At 45.2% G+C, this 26,373-nt stretch overlaps 1 protein-coding gene across 7 annotated transcripts in view; it reads right to left on the bottom strand.

Annotated features, from left to right (window-relative positions):
• The window catches only part of PHF20 (PHD finger protein 20), a 1,394,195-nt gene that overhangs the window by 1,178,528 nt on the left and 189,294 nt on the right, over window positions 1-26,373 (bottom strand). For all 7 annotated transcript variants that reach the window (XM_069243878.1, XM_069243882.1, XM_069243883.1 and 4 more), the window contains exons 3-4: window positions 25,587-25,758; window positions 22,990-23,074 (exon numbers count right to left, since the gene is read on the bottom strand). In XM_069243878.1, the coding sequence (XP_069099979.1) occupies window positions 22,990-23,074; window positions 25,587-25,758 (257 nt within the window). The remainder of the gene's footprint in view (window positions 1-22,989; window positions 23,075-25,586; window positions 25,759-26,373) is intronic.

The following is a 26,373-nucleotide window of genomic DNA, read 5'->3' as shown; positions in this document are numbered from 1 at the left end:
CCAAGGCTTGTTGGTGGTCCTCTTGACCACTGATGTGTTTTCGACCCGGTGTGTGGCGTGTGACAGCTTCTGCACAACTTCATAGACTCCTCTGCGGCTCCTGGGCTCCACAGCTGACCTTCACCTTTCACCGTCAACCCGGATCTTCTTCCACAGAAGGGTGGGTAGTGACTCCTGCTCCACCTGGACACTCCTGCGTGGACTGGGCTCTGCCCCCTTATTTTGCAGGTCCACTGGACTGGTCCTCTCCCTGCAAACTTTCCTTTTCAAGTCCCCTTGTAAGTCTATGGGAAGACCATGTGACTTACCTATCCTCTCCTGGTCACTGGGGGTCATATAGGTAGTCAACGCCATGGCTTCCAAGTTCTCCCAGCTCCCTACTAACTACTCCACATCCTTGGGTGGGGGACCTGACCTTGCATTCCACTATTTTAGTATATGGTTTCTCCCGCCCCCAATAGAGCCTTAGCTATTGTCTGCCATTCCTTACCAATGCCTTTTTTTTGTGCTAATTCCTAGTACTTACCGTGTATATATAGTGTATACTTACCTCCAGTTGGGGGTCTGCCTTTAGTAATCTGATGCAGTGTTATTGTAATAAAGTACCTTTCTTTTTGCAACACTGTGTGGTTCCTTTAATGTGAGGTAAGTTGCTGTGTGACTGCTGTGGTACTGCAAGTGCTTTACACTCCTCCTAGATAAGTCTTGGCTGCTCACCACGCCACCACTGAAGAGCCCTGGCTTCCTAGACACTGTTCACTAACTGATACAGTTGCCTGGACCTGGTATAAGGTGTAAACAACATAGGTGTCTACCACACACCAGGCCAGCTTCCTACACATATGCAAACAGCAGGTTCCTCACTTTTTAAATTTCCCCAGGTGCCAGAGTGGATCTGGAACTTTTTAAAATAAATGCTCTGGTGCACCGATAGATGGCGCTACTGGCTTCATGGCAACATTTTACTCCCCCAGGAAGGAACAGCACTGAACCATATAAAAGGCATCATCCCTGCATGCGGTCATCAGTTTTCTTTAGAACTCTATCACATCCTTGAATGTGGAGTAATTGACAATTGCAATACCTAGCTTGGGAACTTTTAGGAACCATAAAAGTCCACTCTACAGAATGGGGAGAAGGGCAGGCAGTAAGGAATATTCACACAGGTAGATTAGCCATTAAGGAGAGTTACTGTGGTTCTGTACCTTGCTCTTCTGCTGGATGCTTCAAACCGCTGATTCTTCCCCTTCTGAATAGCTACAAAAGCAGTGATTCCCGAAAGGTGCATGGTCTAAGGCAGTGGGAAATATCCCTCCCTGCAGACTTGGATATAACAGTAATTGCGTCATGAAATGTGAAGGGACACCCAGGTAGAAGCCTGGCAGTGTCATAGCAGCAGCATTTGCTCTGGCAGAATGAGCCCAAAAGCACTCTGTAAGCTCCTTTTAGCCAGGGCTTAACATGCCTTAATACACATGATAATCCACCCGGGTCCACCATTGAAGCCTTTTGCTCCTCTTCGGAGGGTTCAATGGGTCAAAGAAGGCAGGGAGGGCAACCGAATGTCCAACATAGAAGAATGGCACCGCACCCCTTTGGTAGAATGATTTGTCAGTTTGTAGCATCAATTAGTCTGAAAAATAGGTGATACCAAGGATGCACCGACAGCACCTGCAGCTCACAGAAATGGTGCACATAAGTAAATGCAAGGAGGAATACCACCGACCGTTCGCAATATTTATAGGCAGACTCAAGTGAGAGTGAGCTTTCTGTTAGAGTAAATCATTTCCCACAACCTTGTAGTAATTCTTTATTCACTTATGGAGTGGAGAAGGGTCTAGAAAGCATTTTCCCAAAAAGCTGCTGATACAGCCAAATGCACTGCATGGATGTAGGCCAAATGAATAAGTTACCTACTTTCAGTAATGCTCTATCTGGTGGACACTTTATGTACACACAGATACCCAACGTGCTGAGTCGTCCCAGGCACCAGGCTGGATCGGAAAAGACTTGCAAAAGCTTGTGCATACTAGCAGGTCGTTCCACTAGCCTCAACTACAGCTTAGTCCCATAACAGACAGGATAACAAGAAGCAATATAAGAGACTCTCCCAAGCCCACACATTTGCGTTTTTACCCAGACCTACAAATGTGAATTGGAAGACTGGTGTGATAACTAGTGGTACCCAAATCTAACTTGGGATCTTATTTATACATTTAAAAAAATGAAGGACGGTTGGAGGGCAGTCTGCAAGTAAAGAAATGTAACTTGCGTGCATTCTCAGTTGTGCAGTGTAGATTTCTTAAGGGTACTTCTAACCACAGATTCCTCACCTTTAGACAATCCTTAGGCACCAAACTTAAGCCAGAAGATTTTTCAGAATAGCTCATACTTGCTGGTAGGTAGTGTCACACAGCTCCATGCCTATCTCCTTCCACCCCAAAAACGATTGTTGGAGAAGCATGTAAGCAAAACCCAAGCGCACTGAGGTCAGTTCCTTTCTTTCACTACCGGATCAGTAGTTTCTGCTATGTTTTTCTTCACAGTTAACAAGTTATTTCTTAAAATTATTTGTTGTAAATCTGTGGCACCCTGCTGGCTCCCTCTGGCGTGTCTTCGGATCACACAGCCACAAGGAGGCCTCCAGTTAGACTACTGCCAGGAGATTCATTCTCGGCGTCATCTGTCTCTCCTGTACCGGTCTCAAATTCTGCTCACTCCTGAGCAAGCTCCACATTTGGCACCATGATCCACATCAATTCCTGCCCTTTCAAAGCTGGCATCAATGCCTGAGAGTTTGCAGATCCTATTATCCTGTCTGACTAAACGAGTCTCAAGCTTGACCGAGGTCACGAGTCACAATCCAGCGCTAAAAAAACGTTTTGGATCAGACTCACCAAAGTCAACAATCTTTTGAAAACAATCCAGATTATTCAGATTAATTCCCTATCCCACACTCTGCTTTTCAGACGCAGCTCCCTACACCTGAGAGCCAGGTAGTGCAGGCTTTCACTATCCTGACTCACGCCTTACAACCCCTACCCCATATACAGCCAAAGAGAGTTGAAGCATTCAGGAAGAGAATAAGTTACTTACCTATACCCGTAGTTCTTCAGTATTGGTATCTTTCATAGATTAACATGCTTGAATCATTCCCCATCATCGAAGTGGGAGCCCCATGATACCATAAAAAGCAGTAGAGAAAAACCTACATAGAAGTCAATGTTGAATGACATTCACTTTAACAGCTTATTAGCCTCATTTAAAAAGACCGAAAATCCAGCCAATCAGGCGACAAGACCCTTTAGACTCCCCACCATAGAGGCTCCAGCCTCAGATTTTCCAGCACAAGTCTGAAACCATGTGAACGGAAATAAAGGGAGCCGCTGTGGGGAGGAGGGTGGGTCGCATGCGAATCAATGAATCCCAATACTGGAGAACTATAGTTACAAATAAGTAACATTTTTTTCTCCAGTATTGGATCGTTCATCGATCCACATGTGTGAATCAAAATAGCTATAAGTAACATTTGTAGACAATATAATAAGACATAGCGGATGGTGGGAAAGATATGTAAAGATGGCTCAACTTATAGGAACAAATGGCGCAACACTACTTGTCCCACCACAGCATCGCTTTTGTCTGCGGATTCAGGATAGTAATGTTTCGTAAAGGTGTGCCTATTGGACCATGTAGCTGCACAGCATATTTGCTGAATAGGCACACCAGCAAAGAGGGCTGTGGAGGTATAGACAGCCCTGGGTGAGTGAGATTTAACTTTGGTTGTCAATTGCTTTCCAGCTTTGTTGTGACAGAATTGAATAGTTGCTGCAATCCATCGAGCTACAGTCCGTTTGGAAACCGGTATTCCCTTCCCTAAAATTCCTTAGGCAACAAAGAGCTGATCTGCTTTACGTATCTGACGAGATCTGTGTAAATAAGTTGTTATACATCTTTTGATGTCTAACGTATGCAAAGACTGTTCCGCTACAGTAGCACCACACTGTCCTGTTTAAATTGGAGGAATAGTTCCTTTATTGTGAAAGCTTGAATGTTGCAGTCTCTCCTAGATGAGATAAGCACTACAAGGGTTGTTGTTTCCCACGTTAAGTATTTTAGATCAGTTTTATGAACAGGCTCAAACAGGCCCCTCTTTATCTGTGTCAGTACAACACTGAGGTGCCAAGAAGGCAGAGGCAACTTTATCAGAGGATACATTCTGAAGAGGCCTTTAAGAAATTGTTTTATTATCCAGCGGGACCGTGGAGTGTTATATGTCCTTTGGAAAGGAATGATTGCTGCTAGATGCACTCTGATGGAAGAGCGAGAGACGCCAGATTTAGCCATTTGAAGTAGTCATGGGAGAAGTTGTTCTGGCCGAGACAATAGACGGTGAACGTCTGATTCAATACACCAGAGACAGAATCATTTCCATTTCTGTTTGTATGGATTTTTTTTTAGTGGTAGTTGCCCTAACATTTTGAGGATTTCTCTGCAATCTGAAGGAATATCTAATGTGGCAAAAGTTGGAACTCAGCAACCAGACCGATAAGTGAAGCAATGTCTGGACCTGGCCCTTGTTCACAAAGAGAAGTATTGGAATGGGCTTCAGATGAATATAGGCTTGTTCAAAGAGAAGCACGAGCCCTGTGAACCAGGATTTGTCTGGGCCACCTGGCAGGGGGGGGGAGGGCAATCAGAATTATCAGACAAGGTTCCCTCTTCAGTTTCCTGAGGAGTCTCTGGATTAAATGGATTGGGGGGAAAAGCATATTCATAGTTTACCATCTTATCGAAAATGCATTCCCCCACGATCCCACCTGAGGGTGCCAGCTTGCGAAGAATTGGCATTTCCGTTCCTTCCCTGTTGCAAAAAAAAAAAAATTCGGTTTGAATAAAGAAAGGGTTCTTGGATTGTAATTGCTTGCATTTCGCTGACTCTTCGTGCGGAGGTAAGCACAAGGAGCAGCGCCACTTTCCATGAGAGATATTTGATATCCGCCCTGTGTATGGGTTCAAACAGGCTCTTCATCAGTTGTCCTAAGACTATGTTAAGCTGCCATACCGGACGAGGGGCTTTCATCGGAGGGAAAGACCTCAAGAGGGCTCGAAAAAATTGTTTTAAAAGTCTTTGAGACCAAAGTGATGGTCTATCGGATATTCTCCTGTATCGAGAGATGGCTCCTAAATGAACTTTTATGGACGCATATGCGAGGCCTGAGCATGCTTAATGTAGCAAGTAAGGTAAGATGTCCTCCTGGGCGGAGGATATAGGGTGTGTATTGGTAGAGTCGCACCAAAGATAGAACCGCTTCCACTTTAGCCGATAAGTTTTGTTTGTGCTATCAGCTCGGGCTTTGGCCAGGAAGTCCTTGCAATCCTTGGAGATTTTCAAATGGCCGAATTCATTGAATTAAGGAGCCATGCCGATTAACTGAGAGACTTGGGGTCTGGATGTCTCATTTGGCCCTGATTGGCAGTGAAGAGTTCGGGAATCGGCTTCAACTTGCTGGGTGGACATGCAGATAGCAGTAGAAGCTCCGTGTACCAAGGTTGACTTGGCCACCGTGGAACAATAAGAATTATATGACGGGGTTCAGATATGATCTTGCTGATCACTCTTTGGAGGAGAGGAATGGGAGGAAAAGCGTAGGCATACTCCTGACAATGCTATCAAAAAGGCATCCCCCCACGACCCTTGTTGGTGATGGCAGCTGGCATAACACTGGCATTTGGCGTTCTGGGAGGTCACAAACAGGTCCAGGTTCGGCTTGCCCCACTGGAAGAGAATGCTGTGTCCAGTTCCCATTCGTGAGGAGATGTTTTCAGTCTTCTGAGTGAATCCACTATGGTATTATGGACGCCTGGGACGTGCTCCTCTCTTTAGTACACTGAATGGTGAAATCACCAAGCCCAAATGGATTGTGCCTCCTTAGACAGTAGCTGCGAGCGAGTTCCTCCGTTTGTTGATGTAATTCATGGTTGTCGTATTGTCCGTTCAGACAAGCACCGCTGATCCACAAATTCTCGGAAGGAAGACTTGCAATGCTAAAAATACTGCCTTGAGTTCTAGGAGGTTGATATGAAGAGAACATGAGAAGGGGGTCACTTGCCGCCTACTTGAAGGTCTTGGAGGCATGCGCCCCATCCGATCATTGATTTATCGGTTGTTATGGTTAGAGGAGAAATCCGAGCTAAAAACTGCATTCCTTTGGAAACATTCTCCGGTACTGTCCACCAGTGGAGTGAAGCTACCATTCGTGGAGTTATTCGTAGTATATCCTCGAAGGACCTGGACTTTGTTTCCACTGGTTGTCTAGCACCTCTTAGAGTGGACGCATTTGAAGGTGGCAATGTGGAATAAGGTCTATACAAGATGAAACCATTCCCAGTAATGATTCATAGCGTCGGACAGAAAGAAACATACTTCGTTGTATTCTTTTCGCTAGTGAGAACAGCTTATCTTTCCAAAGTTGGGTAGGCTTTGGTTTGCTGAGCATCGAATATAGAGCCCAGGAACGTTATCCTTGTGGATGGGAGAAGCTGCGACTTGTCTTGATTGAGAGTGAGGCCTAAGTTCTTGAAGAGACGCAAGGCCGCTTTGACAGACCTGCGTGTGGAAAGAATGTCCAGCAGTTGCGTCTTAGGTAGGCTGCGACTGGGGCTAAATGTTTGGTGAAGATCCTGGGTGCAGATTTCAGCCCAAAGGGAAGCACTTGAATTGGAAATGCCTGCTTGCTACCCTGAACTGTAGAAACTGCTGTGATCTGGGTGGATGGGTATATGGAAGTAGGCGTCTTGAAGGTCTACTGATGCCATATAATATGTTCTGTTGAAGAGTTGTAAGACGTCCTTAAATGTTATCATGCTGACAGATTGTTTCTTTAGGTACTTGTTTAATTCTCTTAAGTCCAGGATTGGCCTACATAGAACAGACTTTATTCGAATTCAGAAAAATAGGGAGTAGAAGCCTCTCCCCCTCTGTGAATAAGGTACTTCCTTGATTGCTCCCTTGCTTATCATGATCTCCGCTTCCAAGATGAGCAGAGGTACGTGCTTTTGATGCATCCGGGAAGGTGGTGTGACCAGAGGCATCTGTGTGAATTCCAGATGGCCAAATCGCGTCCAATACCCATTTGTCTTTTGTGATTTGATGCCAACTATGTAAGTGGTGTCTGAATGGGGAAGAACGAGGAGTAGCTGGAATCGGATGGCAGTCATAGTCTATGGAAGGCTCCTTGGTTTGTCTTCCTGGCTTTCCTCTGTGAGGAGGTCTATTGTATGCCACCGTAGGAGGCTGTCTTTGCTGATACTGGGGCCTAGAGGTGTGAAAGGTGGAAGAGTAAGATGGATACCTATACTGCTGGTAACTGCACTGAAAGGAAGGTTGTCCCTTGCCCCTCGCTCCAAGAAAGGGCACCTTCTTGTACTGCAGAGCACCAAGCGATTTGGCGGTACCTGTCTGATTTAATCAACTGGAGGGCGTCATCAACATGCTTCCCAAAAAGTGCTTCTCCATCATATGGAAGATCTAAAATGTTTGTTTCGACCTCCAGGTGGAAATTAGTTGCCCTTAGCCTCCCATGACACCTCAAGACTGCTGAGGCTGCTAGATGTCTAAAGCCCATGGAAGCAATATCTAGAGCCCAATCGATTATTTCTGCAGAGGATCGCTGTCCTTCCATCAGAACCTTTTTGGCCTCCACTTTGGTAGACTTAGGAAGCGCATCTAAATGTTGACCTACATCAGACCTGAGTTGTCTATCATACCTGCCAAGGAGCGCAGGGGAATTTGTGGCACGCACAACAATGGCAGACATTGAGGAGAATCGCTTCCCAATATTATCCAAGTGTCTACCTTCCTCATCTGATGGCGTGGTTATAGGCGCGGTTATAGGCGCGGAAGGGTTCCTGGAGCAACGTTACGCCGCTTGTGATATTACAGAATCTGGCTTTGGATGACCAGAAAGGCATGAAGGAGTGTCCTCAGAAGATTTATATTTTGTATCCAATTTAGGCAGTACTGTTGGTACTGTTGCAGGGTTATCCATTATCTTTAAACCTTACTGCCAAACATGGTCTATTATTGGAATAGCTTAGACGGTTTTCCTGTGGGGTTCCTTGAAATCATACAGAAAACAGTCTTGCTGACCTGCAGGCATTTGAAGGTTAAAACGAGGCCGCCCATTCCAAAAAGTTGGGGAAAGTACCTATATCCTCCAGGGGGGATTTCCACTGATGGTGGAACAGGCGATTCAGGTGCTGGAAGTATATATGCTCATCTTGTAGCACGCAAATCTCGCCATCCTCAGCCCCGTCATCTGAAGAAGTTAGTGGATGAACCTGAGGGCAGCCCTGTGGTTGAGGGCTAAGCAGCACCTGTGATAGATGAGGTTGCAGAGGTGGTGGAGTAGTGATGGGAAGCACCGGTTGTGGAACATTCACAGGCATTGGCAGAAAACGTCTATAGTCTGCCAACATAGCTTGGAGATCTGATACCAGACCAGAAGGCAACAACACTAGGCCCTGTTGATAGTTATGAGGCGGTTGCTCGTAATAGTTATCATAAGAAGAGTCGTCTTCAGAGTATTCTGGACCTTTAACCCGTAACTGGGAGGGGCTTCTAGCCACTCCGAACATCCCATCTTCTTCTGAATCATCCTCATCTAAAAAGGTGCGATGGTAATAACCCAGATACCTTACTTGGGGATGTAACAGATGGGGTCAAATGATGTTTTGATCTCTTTTTACCAGAAATATGGTCTGTAGATGAGTAAAGAGATAACGTTGACAGTCTTTAACGGTGTGGTCATCGACGAGAGCTGGATTGCTGTCGTAGACAGCAGAGGCCTCTACACAATAATCGACAGAGGTGCCATCGTTGGTAACCCAGTTGACGAAGGCGTCGTCCTTGGTGGCACCGTCAACGGTGTGGTCGCCGGCAAGCATTCTTTAGAGAAAATCGTCAACAGGAGCTCAGTTGACGAGATAGTCGACGACAGTAGCGTCGAAGAACGAAGTTGGGGTGAAGATATAGGACGCCCCGCTGATGAAGATGATAGCATCGTCGACGAGGACTCAGTTGAGGCTGCGGTCGACAAGTAAATAGTGAGTACCTGTAGGAAACTGACTCTGTATATACTATCACAAAGTGAGAGATAGTGTGCACTGAGTCCAGGGTTCCCCTTAGAGGTTGATAGTGGCAATAATAGATAATACTAATGCTCTATTTGTGGTAGTGTGGTTGAGCAGTAGGGCTTATCTGAGGGTAGTGTTAAGTATTTGTTGTACACAAACAGGCAATAAAGGAGAACACACACTCAATGACTTAACTCCAGGCCAATAGGTTTTTATATAGAAAAAAAATATTTTCTTAATTTATTTTAGAACCACAAGATTCAGAATTCAAGTAAGTAAATACATTGTAAGGTACTTGGCATAGGAAAATATATAACTTTAAATTAAAACAGTAATGTTAAAAATGGCAATAAGTTATTTTAAAAGTGGACACAGTGCAAAATTCACCAGTTCCTGTTAGTTTAGCAGGTAAGTAAAGCACTTACAAGTTCAGACTGGGCAACGATGAGGGCTGCCTATTTGTCACTCCTGCACCAGTAGTTGGTTCTTCTCAGGCCTGGGGACTGCGGTGCAGTGCTCCTTCCAGGCGTTGGGTTCTTTGTTACTGGGCAGTCGCGGTCAGGGGGAGCCTCTGAATTCTTTCTACAGGCATCGCCATGGGGTTGCAGGGAGGTCGTCTCAGGGAGTCCACATCGTGGGAGTCGCCTGGGGGTCCTCGCTGCAGTGTTAGTTTCCCTGGACACGAGCCAGGGGTGTTGGATGCAGAGTGTTGGGGACTCACACTTCCGGAGTGAGGCGGGAGTCCCTTTAAAGATGGTTTCTCCTTTGTTGTTTAGACAGAGACGCTGTCCACAGGAGTTTCTCGGTCCTTTGGGTTGCAGGGCAGTCCTCGGAGTCAGCAGAGGTCGCTGGTCCTGCTGGAAGAGTCACTGTTGCAGGTTCTTGGAGTCTGGAGACAGGCTGGTAGGGCTGGGGCCAAGTCAGTTGTCTCCCTCTTCTCTGCTGTGCTTTCAGGTCAGCAGTCCTTATTCAGGTCGTCAGGAAATATGTTTTCCTAGGTTCAGGGATTCCTCTAAATTCTAAATTTAGGGGTGTGTTTATAGCTGGAGGGCAGTAGCCAATAGCCACTGGCTACTGTCCCGGAGGGTGGCTACACCCTCCTTGTGACTCCTCCCTTTGGGGAGGGGGGCACATCCCTAATCCTATTGGGGGAAATCTTCCAAAGCAAGATGGAGGAATTTTTAAAGAAGGGGTCACCTCAGCTCAGGACACCTTAGGGGCTGTCCTGGCTGGAGGGTGACTCCTCCTTGTTTTTCTCATTATCTCCTCCGGACTTACCGCCAAAGGTGGCGCCTGTGTCCGGGGGCCGGGCATCTCCACTCGCTGGAGTGCCCTGGGGTGCTGTAACACCAGACTTGAGCCTTTGAGGCTCTCCACCAGGTGTTACAGTTACTGCAGGGAGAGGTGTGAAGCATCTCCACCCAGGGCAAGCTTTGTTCCAGGTCACAGAGTGCACAAAGGCACTCACCCCATGTGGCAAGAAACACGTCTGGATGTGGCAGACTGGCAGAAACTGGTCAGCCTACCACTAATAGTTGAGCTGGCATGCAGGGGGCATCTCTACGATGCCCTCTGTGTGCATTTCTCAATAAATCCCACACTGGCATCAGTGTGGATTTATTGTGCTGAGAATTTGGATACCAAACCTCCCAGTATTCAGTGTAGCGATTATGGAACTGTGGAGTTCGTAATTGACAAACTCCCAGACCATTTACTCTTTATGGCTACCCTGCACTTACAATGTCTATGAATTGGCTTAGACACTGTAGGGGCATAGTGCTCATGCAGCTATGCCCTCACCTGTGGTAAAAATGCACCCTGCCTTAGGGCTGAAAGGCCTGCTAGAGGGGTGACTTACCTATGCCACAGGCAGTGGGTTGTGGGCATGAGACTCTGAGGGGAGTGCCATGTTGACTTAGTATTTTTCTTCCCACCAGCACACACAAGCTGTGAGGCAGTGTGCATGTGCTGAGTGAGGGGTCCCCAGGGTGGCATAATACATGCTGCAGCCCTTAGAGACCTTCCCTTGCCACAGCAATGTTACAAGGGACTTATCTGTGTGCCAGGGCTGTGCCAATTGTGGAGACAAATGTACAGTTTTAGGGAAAGAACACTGGTGCTGGGGCCTGGTTAGCAGGGTCACAGCACACTTTCAATCATAACTATCATCAACAAAAAGCAAAAGGTTAGGGGGTAAACATGCCAACAGTGGCATTTTCTAACAATGGGGCACAGCTTCTCCTTCATCTTTCTTATTAGCATCAAGTCGTAGACCCCGAAGATAGACAGTCAGGAGAAAGAGAGATCTACCCTCACGGGAGATCTCAGGCATTGACTTCTCAATCCTGACTGAGGTCTCTGAATCTCCCTACCATCAATACTAGGTCTCTTATGTGCCTTAAACCAGAGAAGAGATTTCTAGAAAGCGCCCTCCCTCTGCAATTTGCTATTAAAAAACGCTGGCTACTTCAGGTCAGTTTTGAAAGAACACGTCAGAACTGGTCAAGATCTCAAGGTGCCCTCTCTCAAAACCAAACCGTTCCCTGCCGTACCATAAACATCATACTAGCACACTCTTATCAGCCAAAGCCCTTGATGAGAAAGAACACGCAGACATGCAGAATAGAAACATGAGCAAAAAGCACATTGCATAACATTGGCATGGAAAAATACTTGCAGCTTTTAACGTATCGGTGGCTAATGCTAAAATAAAGTCAATAGGCAAAAATGAAGCTGGTGGTCACTAATGTGACAGTGTGCTGCTAGGCTAAGTGCAACTTGGGGTCAGTGGTAAAAAACACAAATATTACATACCTCTTGTCAAACCTTGTGTGAGACTTGAAGACTGTAACCTCAGCCTGGGTCTTGGGAGGCTCCCAAGCTAGGATAGTGTCAATCTTTGTCTGTAGGAGCGCCACCTGGCCACTCCCCACATGGTGTCCCAAGTACACCACAGACCCTGCCCTATTTGGCACTTACTTGCCTTAATAGTGAGGGCTTCCTTCTGCAGGGCCTTCAACACTTTACAAAGGTGCTGCAAGTCCTCCTCACAAGTGGAGCTGAACACAGCAATGTCATCCAGATATGCGGCACTGAAGTCATCCAGCCCAGCCAACACCTGGTTGATCAAACTCTGAAAGGTGGCAGGGGCATTCTTCAACCCAAAGGGCATCACCCTAAACTAGTAATGCCCATCTGGTGTGGAAAATGCACAACTCTCCTTAGTCCCCTAAGTTAGGGCAATCTGCCAACATCCAGGTCAAGTCAAATGTGCTTAGATACTTGACAGCCCCTAACCAGTCAATGAGCTCATCAGCTCGGGGGATGGGGTGCGCGTCCGTCCGTCTTAGTGACCACGTTGAAACCTTTGTTCTGAAGTGGCACCAGGAGCAGCACCCTTTAGGACCAAGACCACAGGGCTGGCCCAGGGGCTTCTGAAAAACTCAATAACCCTTAATGCTACCATCATAGATACCTCATCTAACCTGGTCAGTCACTCTGTAAACTTTGTTTCATAGGAGGCCTGTCCCCAGTTTCCACATCATGTGTGCACAAAAGAGTGACCCCCCCAGGTCAAGGAAAACAAGGAGGCAAACTGTCCCAAAACCTGGCGACAGTCCCTCTGATGCTCTGGGGTCAGTGAGAGGGAGAGGTTCACACCTTCCATAGGCCCATCCTTCTCCTTGGCAGACAGAAGGTCAGGAAGAGGCTCACTCTCTTCCTTCACCCCACAGTCTGTTGCCAGGAGCACAGTAAGCTCTGGCCTTTCAAAATGGGGCTTGAGGCGGTTCACATGCAGGACCCTCAAAGGGTTCCTGGGAGTCCGCAAATTCACCAGATAGGTGACATCACTCTTGTGCTCCACCACCTCAAAAGGCCCAGTCCACTTATCCTGGAGTGCCCTAGGCTCCACTGGGGCCATCATCCACACTTTTTGACCAGACCTGAACTCAACCAGAGTGGCATTCTGGTCACACCAGTGCTTCACGTCTTCCTGGCTTGCCTCCAGGTTCTCCTGAGCAAGCCGCCGGAAGCGAGCTGTCCAGTACCTAAAAGCCAGCATGTAACTGAATACATCCTGGGGGTGCTTTCTCCAAGCCCTCCTTCACCAGACTCAAAGGTCCCCTGACAAGGTGGTCATACAATAACTCAGAGACTAAATCAAAGTCCCTTCTGAAGCACCTTCCTCTAGGCAAACAGAAGGTATGGCAAGAGGACGTCCCATTTCCGCCTCAAGGGCTCTGACAGGCCCATAATCATGCCTTTCAAGGTGCAGTTGAATCTCTCAATCAGACCATTGCTTTGGGGTGGTAAGGAGTGGTGAACTTATATGAAGTCTCTGTTGAAGGAGTGTGGGGTGCCCTATAAGTAGATATGAAGGTGGTACACCTGTCATATACCACTCCCTTGGGGAACTCCATGCAGGTAAGAAACACCCATCAACACACGTCCCACCACAGGGGCAGTGATCTTAAGGGAATGGCTTCTGGGTACCGGGTGGAATGTTACACTAAGACCAGGACCAACCTGTTGCTTAAGACTGTCCTCAGGGTCCAGAGGCACAACAATGTCAATGCCCACCCTCTCAAAGGGGAAGCGGACAACTGGAAAAGGTTGGTGGGGAGGCTTGCATTTCCCCCCCACTCTTGCCACTTGCCTGACAAGATTGGCAAGACCCACAGTATACATCTGAGTGCCTGCGCATTTGGGGCCAGTAAAAGTGGGTAATAAACCTTTCAGAGGTCTTGTCCTGCACATATGTCCCACCAAAGGCATCTCATGAGCCAGGCCCAGTAGAAACACTGGGGTGCCACCAGCATACAGGCTGAGAACCTTAGGTTCACTATACAGGAGGCTGTCCTCCCAGTAAATCAAATGTGATCCAGGCTCCTTGCCAGACACCTGGTCTGCAGCCTGCTGCTGCAAACCCTCAGGAGCAGGGCATGTCTTCTGTGCCTCACAGAATTCCTCCCTGGTGGGTTCTCCTTCTTACTGCCACTGAGTCAGCTCAGGGACCTCACCCAGGTCAGCCATCTGTTCCACTGTAGGCTCCAGGGCCTCCCCCTCAGGTTCAGCCTCCTCCTGGACTGTGGGAACTTTTGGAGTGGGTTTCTCATGTGCCTTCTGGCATACACCTGGGCCACTCTTTCAGGCTCCAGGGTCTCCTGATCACCCTGACAGGCTGCCATGGACCGGGTGGGCGCACACACCCACCCAGGCAGACCCAACATCTCCAAGTGAGACCTGCGTTCTACCTCCTTCCAAGGGAAATCCTCCAGGTTATTATCAAGCAGACAATCTACAGACCTGGTTGGACTCACAGCTACCCTCTAGGAACCCAAGGACCCCCCCTTCCCATTCAAAGGGAACCTGCGGCACTTTGCACAGGTGCTTTGAGTTGTCCGCTGTAACTACTTGGTGAAGTGAATGGGTAACTACCAGCTCTTCAGACACCAGGTGACTTCTCACCGTAGTCACACTGGCTCCTGTGTCTCTCAGAGCCTCCACCCTCTGTCCTGATGGTCACCCACTGCCCGTACTTCTTAGTGTTCTCAGGCATGAGGGTCCTCTGAACCATCTGACTGTCCCCTAGTGAGACAAGGGTCATCTTAGCTGGCTCCCACCCACCTGGAACCAACTCCTCCCCAAGAGCTACACTAGCCAACCCCTGTGACTGAGCACCAGTGGGTGCCTGTGTCCCCTTGGGACTTTGGGGTCCCACCTTTATGTGACCCACGTGATTACATGGAAAGCACATGCAGGGACCCTTCTCTGCAACTTTCCCTGTAGAGATCCATTGTTTTTCTACTGGGGGCTGGAAATCCTTATCCTGGGAACTAGGTTGGGGCCCTTTGGAGAACCCCCCATTTACCCTCCCCCCCACTTCTGACAGGGACCATGCCCACCCTTGGTATGGTCTCCACCATACCTCTTCTGGACCCTGGTGCTCTCCCACTGGTCTGCTTCCTACACAAGCTTTCTGGGGTCTGTCAGCTTGCTGTCAATCAGGTGCTGGTGCAGCTCTGGAAACCAAGGCTGGACAAATGCTCCCAAGCAATCAAATTGTACAGCCCCTCATAACTTGTCACCTTGCTGCCCCTTCACCCAACCATCCAGTGAACTGAAAAAAGTCAACACATTCGAACCTAGTTATCAGATTCCTTCTTTTTGTAGGACCTAAACTTATCCCTGTACTGCTCTGGGGTGAGGCCATATCTTGTAGGTATGGCATCCTTCATGATAAGGGATCCTTAGGGGCTCACCTACTCTAAGGATGTCAGAGTGTCCCTCCCATCTACCTCAAAGTGCTTTCACAGACCCGCCCCCAGTGTGCTTGAGGGACCATGTTCATGTATAAAGCAGACTCCTACCCCTTAGGCCACAGATAGGTCTTCCTCTCTCTTGTAATCATTTACTAAGTCCTTTGGAATGTGTACCCTCCTCTCACGCCACACTGGGGTACTGCTGCCACCATCTCTGCTTGACTGGCTCCTTTGATCTACTTCCCTCAAACTAAGCATGAGCAAGGAGCAGCTTCTTCTCTTCTATGGCCAGTCTCCTCTATTTCATCTCCCTCTCCATTTTCATCCTCAACTTCTCTAGTTCCAGTGAGCCCTCTCTGTCTGTCTGTCCTGCAACTCTTCAGAAGTCAGATCCTTGGATGACACACTGCTACCTGCCCTTGAGAGACCCTCACCCCAGGCATAACAGGCACATCGACTACCCCATTGTGAACACTGCACCTCCTCACCTTCATCCTTCCACTCAGCCTCCTTTGCTATCACCCAGCCCCTCAGTGCCTACTGCAGCTCCTCCTTCCTGGTGGAGCTCCTAATGGGACAGGCACGATCCTTACAAAACTGCTTCAGTTGAGCCACTGTATACGCCTCCAGTTTCTCCAACTCAAAAACAGCTTTTACAGACACAGCTGAAGCAGCCCAAGATTGAGATATGATGGCAAGGTTCACTCGCAGATGCAGTTTCAAGGCAGAAAAAGAGTTCCCAATGAGAAGTTTAAAAAAATCAACTAAAAGATCACCAAAAATATGGAAGCAGGAAAAAAGTCAAAAAAGAGAAAAAGCAAAAAATCACAAAGACATGTAGTATGTGGTCACGTAATGGTCTACACTGAAAACAGTAGTGTACACTTAATCACTGTATGTCAAGTACAAATACAAGTCCAATCCCAACCGCTGATCACAAATGTTAGAAATGGGGTCTCTGGTTGGCAGTCAGTTTGCACTCTGTCCAAGCGGTGACCCACACTCTAGTCAGGATAAAGGAGAAACACACCCGGTTAATCCACCAGTCACCCCCTTGGTAGCTTGGTATGAGCAGAAAAGCTTAACCCCCAAAAGCAATGTGCAAAGTATTTCTACCAACACATACAGTAATAAAGTGAAAACACTACAAAATGGACACCTCACCAGTTTAGAAAAAGAGGTAATATTTATCTAAATCAAACAAGACCAAAACGACAAAAATCCAACATACACAAGTCAAGATATGAATTCGAAAAATAATAACAGTTTTAATCTATAGAAAACAGAGGGAATGCTGTTACACCAAAGTACCTGGTTTGCATCAAAGATAAAGCTGCATGGGCCAGCATACGTCAGAAAAGTCAGTGATGCGTTGATTCCTTACTCGCAAGTGAGGCCAAGCATCACTTCTTCGTTGGTCGGGTCGGCGATGTGTCTTTTTTTCTCCCTCGCAAGAGAGCGATGTGTTGATTCCCGAACGGGCACCTCAGATCCAGGTAGGCCCAGAGATGTTGCGTTCGAAATCCGGTCACACGGTGTCAGGAAACCACGCTGCTTGGGGTTTGCGTCGTTATCAGCAGCCGCAAGCGGGTGTTGCGGGTAGTTTCTCCAGCCACAATGCGTCAAACTTTCAGCCGTGATGCAGACGGAGCATCGTTTTCAGCGACGAGGTTGGCAGCGCGTTATCAGCCTCATTGCAGATGGTGTGTTGACAATTCCCCCACACGGCGGTCTGTGCGTGGATTTCCGCCCTTTCCATCAGCTTCACCTTTCAAGGGCCCAGGGACTGGATGGGGCACCACTTGGCATGGAGGAGTCTCACCAGAGAGTCCAGGTGCTAGCAGAGGAAGTCTTTGGTGGCCCTGAGACCAACAACAGGAGGCAAGTTTAGTTTAAGCTCTTGGAGACTCTTCTCAAGCAGAAATGCACAACAAAGTCCAGTCTTTGTCCTCTTTTCACAGGCAGAAGCACCAACTGCAAGATAGCCCAACAAAGCACAGTCACAGGCAGGGGCAGCACTCAGCTATTCTCCTTGGCAGAGGTGGTTCTTGAATTCTTGATGAAATCCGATTTTCAGGGGTTTTGGGTCTAATACTTATACCCCTTTCTGCCTTTGAAGTTGGCAAACTTCAAAGGAAAGTCTCTGTTGTTCACAGGATCCTGCCTTGCCCAGGCCAGGCTGCAGACTCACACCAGGGAGTTGGAGACTGCATTGCGAGAGGGCAGGCACAGCCCATTTAGGTGTAAGTGACCGCTCTTCCCTCCACTGTAGCTCAGATGGCCCATAAGGATATGCAGGCTACTCCACAGCTCCCTTTGTCTCACTGCCTAAAGAGGATTCACAAACAGCCTGTCAGTCTGGCCCAGAGAGGTAATCTATAAATAGGCAGAGTTACAGAATAGTTTAAGCAAGATAATGCCCACTTTCTAAAAGTGGCATTTTCAAACTGACAATTTAAAAAGCAACTTCACCAAAAGATGTATTTTTAAATTGTGAGTTCAAAGACACCAACCTTCAAAGTTATATCAGCTTCCAAAGGGAATCTGCACTTAAGTTATCGAAAGGCAGCCCCCATGTTAACCTATGAGAGAGAGAGGCCCTGCATAAGTGAAAGCTGAGTTTAGTAGTTTTTCACTGTTAGAACATGTAAAACACATCAAGGACATGTCCCACTTTTAAAATACACTGCACCCCGCCCAAGGGGATACCTAGGGCCTAACTTTGGGGTGTCTTAAAGGGAATGTTTATGTTAGGACTTGCACTCACACATGCACGCTTCTTGCTGCACCCTCACAAAATAAATCAGCATGTATGAAGAACAATGAAACATGTCATGAAGGTCTTTACAGCACAGTACTTCCTGTAACTAGTGAGGAACACTGCATTGCATGGTTGTTTATATTGATAAAAGCAAATGTTGTTCCATTTGTGAACTGTGTGCCAAGTGGTTTATGGAGACATAGAATTCCTTTATATGAATCAGAAGTGTTTAATGACTCATCAACAGCATGTGTCTGATGACTAATCACTAGTCTATAAATAGAATTGCCAAGGTGTTTACTGTGCTTGGCTTAGAGTCTTCCTTCGTTTGCAGGTGCTCCCGGTTCAGGTGGAGTTCTGTGATTCTTTCAGGAGTCGTCTTTTCAGTGCAAGACTTTATCTGTGCTTCCGTCTCTGGAGAGGATTACTTTTGCAGCGGCTGGAGAATTTACGAGCAATATTTAATCTTCCTCAAATAATCGAAACATTTAGGGAGAAGTCTGTTCGTGAGTAATTCCTTCTAGTCTCCCTGTTTTCAGCCTTCTTGAGGTTAGTGACCTTTTGGTGCATTATGAAAGACATTCATCGATGCTGAGAAACCCGTGATACAAGACTATTTTCCAAAGACAGCTTGAGAAGTATTTTTAAAAGCAGCATTGAAGTTAAGTGTTGTGAACTCATGAAAGCATCACTCGATATCTATGCAAACCTAAACGTTTATTCTGATTGTTTTGGAGCAAGTCTATTGTGTGAAAACGAATGACAAAAGACACATTTTAAGTTTGATTTTATAACGATTTTGTTGTGAGTTACAAAAGTGTGCTTAATAGTTGAGCAATCGAGCGCTAATAATGATTGTGACTTTGCTGAAAGACTAGGTGATTGCCCAATCGAATTATAATAATTATTGTTATTTTGCTGAAAGACACTTATATTTGTAGGTCTTGGTTTTGGTCTTAGAATTCCTTCACCAAGCCATGAGGCAACTTTCTTAGAACAACAGTAACGCTCCTTCGTGAACCAGTGTTTTGTTTCTCTTCCCTTCCCAAATCCCTGTTCCCTATTCCTTTCCCCCGGAGGCTATTTGCAGATTGGAGAGAATAGTGTTTGGGGTGAGGATTTTATTCTCTTCGCTCCTGCGGAACCTGAAATTTAGGTGAGTGGACATGGGGTCGAATTGGCAGTTTAAAACTGCACACACAGACACTGCTGGGGGAGGTCTGAGCCATGTTTTTAGGGCTACTCATGTGGGTGGCACAACCAGTGCTGCAAGCCCACTAGTAGCATTTGATTTACAGGTCCTAGGCACCTCTAGGGCACTTTACTAGGGACTTACTAGAAAATCAAATATGCCAATCAGGGATAAGCTAATTACACATACAATTTACACAGGAGCACTTGCACTTTAGCATTGCTCAGCAGTGGTAAAGTACCTAGAGTACCAAAAACAGCAAAAGCAGAGTCCAGTACACAGTCAAAACATGGGAAGCAGAGGCAAAAAAGGCAGGGGAGACCATGCCAAGCATGCCAGGTCTAACAGGCATATCCCACTGAAAATGCACACATACATAGTACTACTAACAGAATTTAAATTATAATCGTATTTATTTCAAAATTCGTGGCACTCCTTTAGTCTTGGAAGTGAGAAAGACTGAATTTCACCCTGTAAATTGCAAGATACAGAGACACCTTAACAGAAGGCACAAACTGCAACCTGATGAGCTATCTAACTCTGATTTATTTAATCGGACTACTTCCTCGAGCTGTCCGATCAATGTCTAATAGAAAAGCAGTGATTGCTATGTTTCTGTGTTTTAAGGTAAGCGTAGGTCTATATTTGACCTACAGCAAGTATCAGAATTTGAAAAAAATCAGAACAGACCCAGGTGAGAAGCGCAAATTAAGCCAATGCTGAATCCATGCAACTATAAGCAGCCCGGGCTCTCTCAAGGCCGTAACTATATTCATTAAACACGATCCCCATTAGTAACGTTCTGGGAACAGAAAAGGTGGAGAATGGCTGACATAAGTAATATTCGTGCACAGATGCTTTGCAACAGCTTTCCTACATGGATGTTGCCAATGCGTTTGTCTATGGCAGGTGTTCATTTTCAGCATTCCTATTCTCACTCCAAAATAAACATGAAGCATGGCGGTGAGCCGCAAAGAGAAAGGATCGTGGGTCAAATTAAAGGGGAAAACTGAAACCAGAGGGTAGGGGGGGAGGAGGGAGCCGGGGTAATCATACGCTGGAACAGGAGGAAGTGTGATGTAGGATGGCCAGCAAAAATGTGAAAGCTCCCGGGTCAGGAAATTAGCACGCAGGGACATTTCGCACAATTCACCAATAAAAGTGACGCATTTAAGATAAGCACAAAGAACAAATGTCAAAAGTGGGTGCGGCTAAAGTCCCTATCCTGAACACAGCATGTCTCGCAGAGACAGCACATGCGCTGCTGAGGCTCAACCTAAAAAAGGTTTCAAAAGTTAAGGTGTTACACTGATCTTGTGTACCATTGTTAACACCCACCCCCAGCAAACAGACTTTGCTACACAACAAAGACCAAGATGCTCACAATCGTACATCCCTTCACATAATCACACCCGCTTTTTCATACCACTATCATATGAAAGCCCACCCCTAATGGTACATATATGCCCGCAGAAATAACAATACTCTGCCACATCCCATCACAAAGCCACGTTTATAATCCCCACAAACACCAAAATGTGTCTAAAAAAGCAACAGCAAATGGCCACATAGACCCATTCTACACCACCATACGAAAACAAACCTTCATACATGCAAACTCCAACATTAGTACATGATGACAACCATACTAAAGCACCATACCCACCATTATATACCAACACAACAACTATCATAACACAGTCACTATTTACCAATACTCTGCAGCATTCCTGCAAGGATCATTCACACAAGCATAATCAATGATTGGCTCAAACACCAGCTGAGTCAAGTAACAAAAGAGGGAACATAGCCTCCATTATAATATGGGCACACAACCACAAATATACCCCAACACAATCACCATCATATATTTAAACGCATCATTATGCATTCACACCAGCTATAATAAAAAAAATAAAAAAATCACCCAATCCCAGCATTATAAACCAAGAGGCCAGAATCCATGCACCCACAGAGCCATTGTTTAACAATATTAAGAGTGTTATTTTAAAAGCATTAGTACAGAACAAAAGAATCAGTCAATCCCAATGAACATAATGAATTACATTAGGTCTCTAAAACACCTCATCACATACCATATCCAGGAATAATCGGAGTGGGAGCTAAAGTCTGGTTGGGACTTTAACTTGGGCATTATTTTTAACTTTTGAGTTTTTATAGCAGAACCACATGATAGTCAAACTTGACTCCCTCTCAAGTTTATTTAATTTCCGGCATGATATACATCTTTTTCCTACAAAACATTTTAGAAATAAAACAGGTGTCCGGGATATCTATAGTTTGTGTCAGGAAAATTGCAATTGCTATTTTCATTAAAGATCACATTGGGCAATACTATGGGACTGAAAAGCTTCACATTTCTTTATTGGTGTTTTTCAGTTTAAGCCATAGAGGGTACATTGATCATGTACAAAAAGAGAAGCCAATTAAAACTAACAATAAGAACAATGCTCCCGTACAGTATCATACCATTGTGCAGAGTACATCTCTTTTGCAAGGTTATTTTGCATTTTCCATGTCATAGCCAGACAAAAACATAAAACAATTACAGGCAAGTTAATGACCATCATGTACAGTCTTGACACACCTTTCAGATGTATTAAGCGCGTATCAGTGAGTGCTGGTATCTGACCCTCCGGAAACACCACACTGTGCAATTATGACAGGTCTCCCCAACCAATGAGGAGTAGTGTGAAGTGACCAGAATATACTGTGTATGAGTGGGGATGTCGAGCGATTAAGGCAGATTGGGGTACTCTACTCCTTTTGTAGTGTGGGCGAGGAGATAAGCCTCCAATTAATCACATATATCTCGGGGCCTGGAACTAGGGGGTAGCAGTTTGGCATATACAGTAAACGGATCCCTACAATATATCAGATCCTGCAGCCAATTCTTAAATTTCAGTGCGCTGCTTCTTCCCCACTTAAACACCATTTGCCTCTTAGCAAGAGGCAGGTGGAGAGATACATTTCCTAATTCCCACTTCTATGTCCCTCGTGTACCCCAGCACTGCCACAAATGGTGTGAGGGTGACCAGTTAAGCAATCATGAGTCAATGCCTTCTCAATTTTCAGCCAGTAAGACCGAATTGGGGGGCATGTCCAGGCCACAAATCTACAGCAAAGGAAAATGAAAATAATGCAGCCAGATAGTTAACAGTTTGATGAAACAGCAAAATGATATCTTATGTAAGCAAACCAGGAGTATCACAACATGCCCTGCAGTGACTGAACCAAAGTCTGATTTCACAGAACGTCTAAAATCTAACCCTCCTGAAAAAAACAAGCTGATCCTTCAGTCTAGGAGGAGCGCGAGGAATGGCTTCAATGAAGAGTGACAAGAAGGAAAGCTAGGATTACAACTACTGTTTCTGTCTCCATCCTGGGATCTTCGTTGATAGCCATAAACACAGACCAAGGTAAAATAAAGTTTACACTTAAAAAGAACAATAGAAAAACAAAGATGCTAAAACAACCAAGATAATTTAGTAAATTAATTCAATAAAGAAGCTTGAACCACTGGGGCATCAGCTGCATGGTCATTAATGTAACGGTCTATGAAAGTATATACAGCTATTTCCATTACACTACACATGGATAAATCTCATTCTTACCATCCTTGTTAGCAGCAGTAACCTTTGCAGGGTAAAACCGACAATCAGACCAGCAAGCTAACACTTGCTGATTTACACGAAACTCCTAAAAAACAAAATACATTTTTGTAAAGCAGATAATTAAATCACAGTGCAATAATGAATACCAACAAAAGGGAAAACCTATCCAATCAGCATGGAAAGGAAACTTACTTGAAACGTAATTACATAGCAGGCGTTTATCTTTGAAATACTTTGCACACGGATCATTGGCCAGCAAATCTTTGACCCACTTCTCTACATCAACTGCATTTTCTATTTACTGCCCAATATTAAGCTTCCAATTTAAAGTGGTCTCATGATCTTCCATCATTATTTACCACAGTCTCTAAAGACTCTCAATCTTATCTAGCAATTTTATATAAAACATTATAAAATGAGCTTTAGTTATTGGCTGTGTTCATTCAGCATGTCAGAATAAATCTAGAGAGGCAACTTTCTAATGTTCTCTCACAGAAAGATGAAAACCTTCTTAAATTAAACATAACTTGCTATGTAAACATCCAGGCATTCTCCTATAACCAGAATAATTATCTTTTCCCATATAATACACTTGGATAAACACCCATTTAGCGCAAGCTCTGTGAACACCTCATAGCAAAATTATAAATAGAAATACTTTCTGCCTCTTGCAGCATAAGAAGTATGTTTAAAAGAAATAAACAAATGTCGCAACCGGTGCTGGCAGTGGGGATGTAAGTAGTAAGGGAATCAGAAGTGTGTTCACTGCGGAGAAGACAATTGAATAGATCATGAAGAGGAAGGATTTCATGCATTTGTAGAATTTAGGATCTCACTTTGAAGGCAAAGTTGCCGAGAGAGGACAATATTATTTAATTAATTTGACCAAAGGATAAAATTACCCCAGAGTTTTCTCAGTTACTCCTAGGCCTGTCACATTATAAGTTTCTGCCCTTCAATAGAAATGGAAACTTCTTTATCAGTTTAACAAACTTTGCGTGATGTAACAGCAAGCATGTAGGTGTGATTCATGTACAGTCATGCCTTTTACCTCCCCACCCCCCACGAGTAAGCCCCCTCACCAGTTCTTTGTAAAAAGAAGCCAATAGCTATCTGTTTTTTTTTTGTTGTTTTTTTTAAACAATGGCTAAGGCATTGACAACAGAGTGTTGATAATGGAAGAATCCCTTTTAAATAGGGGTAACTCACTTCACCGTATGTTAATCTTTCCACTTTCAAATGTCCTGCCTCTCATATTCTCTGCTGTGGGGCGATCTAACAGCACAGAATATACAAAGTTTGTGAGGAAGGGGTTAAAACTAACGTTAACATTCTTGTCCAATTTTTGCATTGCTTCCTGTGCAAGGAGAAAAAAAAAAAAGTGTGGAGTAGAACAGGTAGCTGCCCTACATACGTCTGACAGCCATGTGCAAGTCGTAGAATGCACACAGAGTATAGATGTTTTTTCCGTATGCAGTAGAACACTGGAACGTGTAGGATATAATCGGTTAGGGAATAGCAGCATTATCTCCAGCTTGGTTACCTCATTGGTACTATAGTTAAAATAACTGTGCCAGGAAATATAGAACCCTGGTTCCACTATGCAGTTGCATCTAAACGTGGTCAATGCCCAAGTTTTTGCAATGTTTCGTAACACAAAGGGGCATGCCAGCAGAGGAAAACAAATAACTGAAAGATGGTGTACTCATTCAGAAGAAATTCAGTCAACAATTTGGGGTCAGAAATCCGGATAAATTCAGATGAGCACAAGCACCTTAGGTCACTGAAGCCCCTGGTGGATGCCACAGCTACAAAAAATAATGTTTGCACAAGAGAAAATTCATGTTGCAGGAAAGCTAGCATTGAAGGATTTAGTTATTAGCTTGACCAGAACACAGTTTATGTTCTGGCTAATGTGAAGATAACATCAGGTGTGCCTGGCAAGGCTGCACCATTTAGTTGTTATAACGGGGGTGGGGGGTGATCTGTTAATCTAAGCACTAATAGTTGCATCTTCAATTTTGAAGATAGAGTAGTAAAATAGTACACAGAGGTGTAATACATTAGTGTAAGCACATTTTGAAAATTCTAATGAAAGCCTAATAGTCTTTTAAAACAGTCCAACTCTCTGCCATTTTGTAAGTACTGAAGAAGTGCATTGAAATCTAAACCCAAAAGCTACACATAGAAGCAAAGGCTAAGTCTAACTTAGCACATAAAGGCGGAATGGAAGCAAGACATTATATTTTCACTGGGGAGACTCAGAAGACCTGATCTACTAGAAACATTTGCAGTTTAACTCATTAGCACCTTAACAAAACCGCGTTGCAGCTATAGAAGATGCATAAAATAACCTGTTATGCTGGCTGAACATTAACCATACTTCTCAATTCGGGTAGAAGTGCTGAAGAGGAAGTTTAATGAGCAAACAAAGCTAAACACATTCCACGTTTACAATTATAGTTCTACGTTGAGAATTGAAATCTGTAAACCATTTCCTGTACCAATTCCAAATAATTTGCGACTAATACACACATCACCAGTAAAATATGGTTTCGCCAGATTTGCTATGTTTACAAATAATAGTCTACACTTACCGGTTGCACTGGTTCACTATGCAAGCCTTCTGTTCGTAGCTGGATCTTCTCTTCAGGACGAAGATCAGGACTATCCCAAAAGAACCATTCATCATGGCGGTGATTCCAGTGTTTGAAATGGATAAGTACCTTCCCTTCTTCAAAATTGATTTCTTCAATAAGAGCTGCATACCTGCAAAACACAAGCAAACTCTCTTTAATATTTTCACAATCAACTCAAATACCAAAAACCTGTTATAGGCGTTCACATTTGCATAAACCTTGGTGAACTTTCTTGATGACCATAGTGTCGAAACTCAATGGTGCAGAAGCCATGAATTCCCCTGATCTATATGTACTTATTCATATCAGCACAATAATATTTCCAGTGCAGACAACTAGCAAAAAAAAAAAAACACTTGAAAGCCAAGTGTACAAGTCTGGTTTGAAATTACATACTCAAACAAAGAACGAAGGATTATTTGTGTTCACCATCCCTGTAACAAGACTGCTCCAGCTGGTCAGACTTAGCCTGTGTGGTGCATCACCTGCAGAAAGGATTGTGCTCAAGTGCATGGCTGGAGCTGCACACAACCAGAGGTAGGCTGCCTGCCCATCCGCACATTAAATGTCCTACTAAACCCTACAAGACACGGCCCAGCTTCAGCCCCTTTTCAGACAGGAAATGACTGTTGGGATGGAAAAGGTGTCCTGCACTTCTGTGTAGAGTGTGCCCCAGCCTCAAGTGTCCCACAGCAATTTCTGTGGGTTGTTGGCTTGTCACCACTGTGCATACAACAATCATGTG

The sequence above is a fragment of the Pleurodeles waltl genome, chromosome 7, assembly GCF_031143425.1.
Source record: "Pleurodeles waltl isolate 20211129_DDA chromosome 7, aPleWal1.hap1.20221129, whole genome shotgun sequence".
NCBI lineage: Eukaryota > Metazoa > Chordata > Amphibia > Caudata > Salamandridae > Pleurodeles > Pleurodeles waltl.
Note: the sequence above shows the minus strand (reverse complement) of the source record. Positions and strands in the feature narration are given on the sequence as shown.